Source organism: Buceros rhinoceros, unplaced genomic scaffold, assembly GCF_000710305.1.
Source record: "Buceros rhinoceros silvestris isolate BGI_N320 unplaced genomic scaffold, ASM71030v1 scaffold15068, whole genome shotgun sequence".
In the NCBI taxonomy this organism is placed as follows: Eukaryota; Metazoa; Chordata; class Aves; order Bucerotiformes; family Bucerotidae; genus Buceros; species Buceros rhinoceros.
In genome coordinates, this window is record NW_010428774.1 from 51962 (window position 1) to 54502 (window position 2541).

The window sequence follows — 2541 nt, forward strand, 5'->3', positions numbered from 1 at the left end:
CCCTAGTACAGTGTATACTCATGTTTAAATACAAATCATTGATCACTATAGCAACCCCTTTATCACATGAAGCACATTCTAGCTCTAAGATAAAAAACCACTTTTTGAGCAAAAGTGCACACGCCCACTCATCAAAAGGTGAGGTGAGCATCCATGGTCTTTATCTTGTTTTATCAGGATGATTCTTGTTTTAAAAGTAGGTAAAAGATTGTATGTGGATTGGTCTGCGCACGTTTTGATTGCTTAGTGTGAATCTTTATTCTGAATGCATTAGTATCCAAACCGAACAGAAGGAACAGATGCTTCTCTTGGGAGATTTAAAAAGAGAATAAAGAATCAATATGTATTTAATTAGACTGTTTTTCTCGATTATCATTGCTTTAGCTGTAGAAAGAGTATTAAATTATAGGGTAGTGTCTAGAAACTGCATTTCCATTCTGCGAGAAATTCTGACATGGTGATTTCCCCACCCATCAAACTAAACGCTGTGCTTAATTCTTTTAATTTCCAGTAGATCAAAACATCTAAAAAGTTAACTTTGAATTGTTTGATTTCAGTAACGTAAGAAAAGGTCCATTTTTTAAAAAACCCTCTGTATGTTCAAAGTAATATGTCAATTTGGGGTTTTTTTAACCCAATGAAGCCAAAAAGTTTTATTAATGCCTTAAAATTGACAGGATGAAATTTTAAAAACCCACCTTGTTTAGTTTTTCCCTATGTAGATTTTTTTCTAAATGAACAGTCTCTTGCAAAACATTTAAATGTTGTTGAAACTTTTTGTTGGAAATATTTCACAAGTGCTGTTGCTTACTGGATTGTGTGGGGAATATTACACAGAACCAGGCAATTAACTATCACTGGCCTTTCAAGAAACAGTGGGATCCTTGTTTTGCAGAGCAACTGCCTACGCCTGCCAGCAGAAGTGAGGAGAACACTTTTTTTTTAAATAGAGTTGGGATCACAGAGGCAGTTGAACTCTGACGGAGGTTTTGCTTCTTCCTTCTCTTTGCAGGGACATAATGGAGTGGACAGTGTACCAGCTCATCATGGTGCTCATGAGCCTATCTGTAAATGTGGTGATCTGGATGTCATCTTCAACTATAAAGCCTCAAGTCAAAAACTAGTGGTTACTATCTTGGAGGCGAGGGACATCCCAGACAAAGACCGCAGTGGTGTGAACACCTGGCAAGTGCACACAGTCCTGATGCCTAGCAAGAAGCAGAGGGGTAAGACAAGTGTTCAGAGAGGACCCATCCCCGTGTTCAAGGATAAAATTACTTTCAGTAAGCTGGAGCCAGAGGAGTTAAGCAGCCACGCCATTCGTTTCCGCCTCTATGCGGTGCACAAGATGATTGGAGAGAGGATGATGGGAGAGCAGTTGTTCTACCTGAGCAACATCAGCCAGGAAGGGGAAGCAAAGGTGACACTGGTCTTGGAGCCAAGGAGTAACTTGAGTGTAAGTTTGATGAAAGAAATATGGAGTCCATAAAATTATTCACCTGGTGAATGGGGTCCAATGGGGTCCAGCTGTACCTGGTGTCTTTCAGTCAGAGCTGTTAGGATGCATCTGGTGGATCTGTCCTATTATCACTTTGAAAGTTATCAGTAAGGGGAAGCACAGGACAGATCTTCCCTCCACCAAGCTGTGTTACAACAGCTTGGCTCGCAAGCTTACACAGAATCATGTGGATATACTACATCTACACAAGTCATCAAATGCTGTGCCATGCAGAAATAAGAGGTTGGTCCTGGAACCACCGAGGCTAATTACATCTTAACTTCAACAAGGATAGTAGTTCTTGTGCACCGTTATGTTGGTGGACCTGTACTACTGCCGGGGCTACAGCTACCTCATTTGGCACTAGCTACTAGCTTGTGAGTCTTTGTGTTGTGCAGCTTCCATGTTACCATGTTTCCATGTTAGTAACGTTCCTTCTCATGACAGATGGAAGTGAAGAGATGAGTCTTGTGAGGAGGAACTGTCTGTGCTGCTTTGTAGTCTTTCACGTGCATCACAGTTGTATTCAGCCCTGGCTATGCCAATCAATTTGTGTACATGAGCTCTGTTGTGATTCATTGTCTGCAAAAAGCTCAGTGAGAGGTTGTGCCCATGAAATGATTAAAACTTCATACTCTGGGTGAAAAGGGGTTAGAGAGAGCATCATGGTAGCAAAGAAGGAATGTAAGATAATACACTGTACATGACCTAAAAAAAACCCCAAACTCCAAAATGCATTCCTTCCAAAAGTCATTGTCAAGGAGATTTCCTGTGCATTTGATGTAGTAGGATGTATATGCTTATCTGAGAGGCTTTGATTTACACTATTGGTAACACATTAGGCAGAGTTCTTCATCTTTAAAAATAAAGTTCAGAGATGTGTTTTTGTAAAAGCGATGCTCTGATTCTTCTGGTGCCCCATCATAATTCATTCTTAGTCATTGTTATAGCTTCAGAGAGATCTTACTAAACAAGACTACAAGGTATAAATTAAGGGAGGGTGGTGGTGAATGTCCTGATGAGAACTTTCAGTGCTCTTTCCC

General features: G+C 40.4%; 1 protein-coding gene across 1 annotated transcript in view; it reads left to right on the top strand.

The window, feature by feature from the left end:
• The window catches only part of SYT16 (synaptotagmin XVI), a 40108-nt gene that overhangs the window by 24126 nt on the left and 13441 nt on the right, over window positions 1–2541 (top strand). The window contains exon 3 of the mRNA XM_010142410.1: window positions 1013–1456. Coding sequence (XP_010140712.1) covers window positions 1013–1456 — 444 coding nt within the window. The remainder of the gene's footprint in view (window positions 1–1012; window positions 1457–2541) is intronic.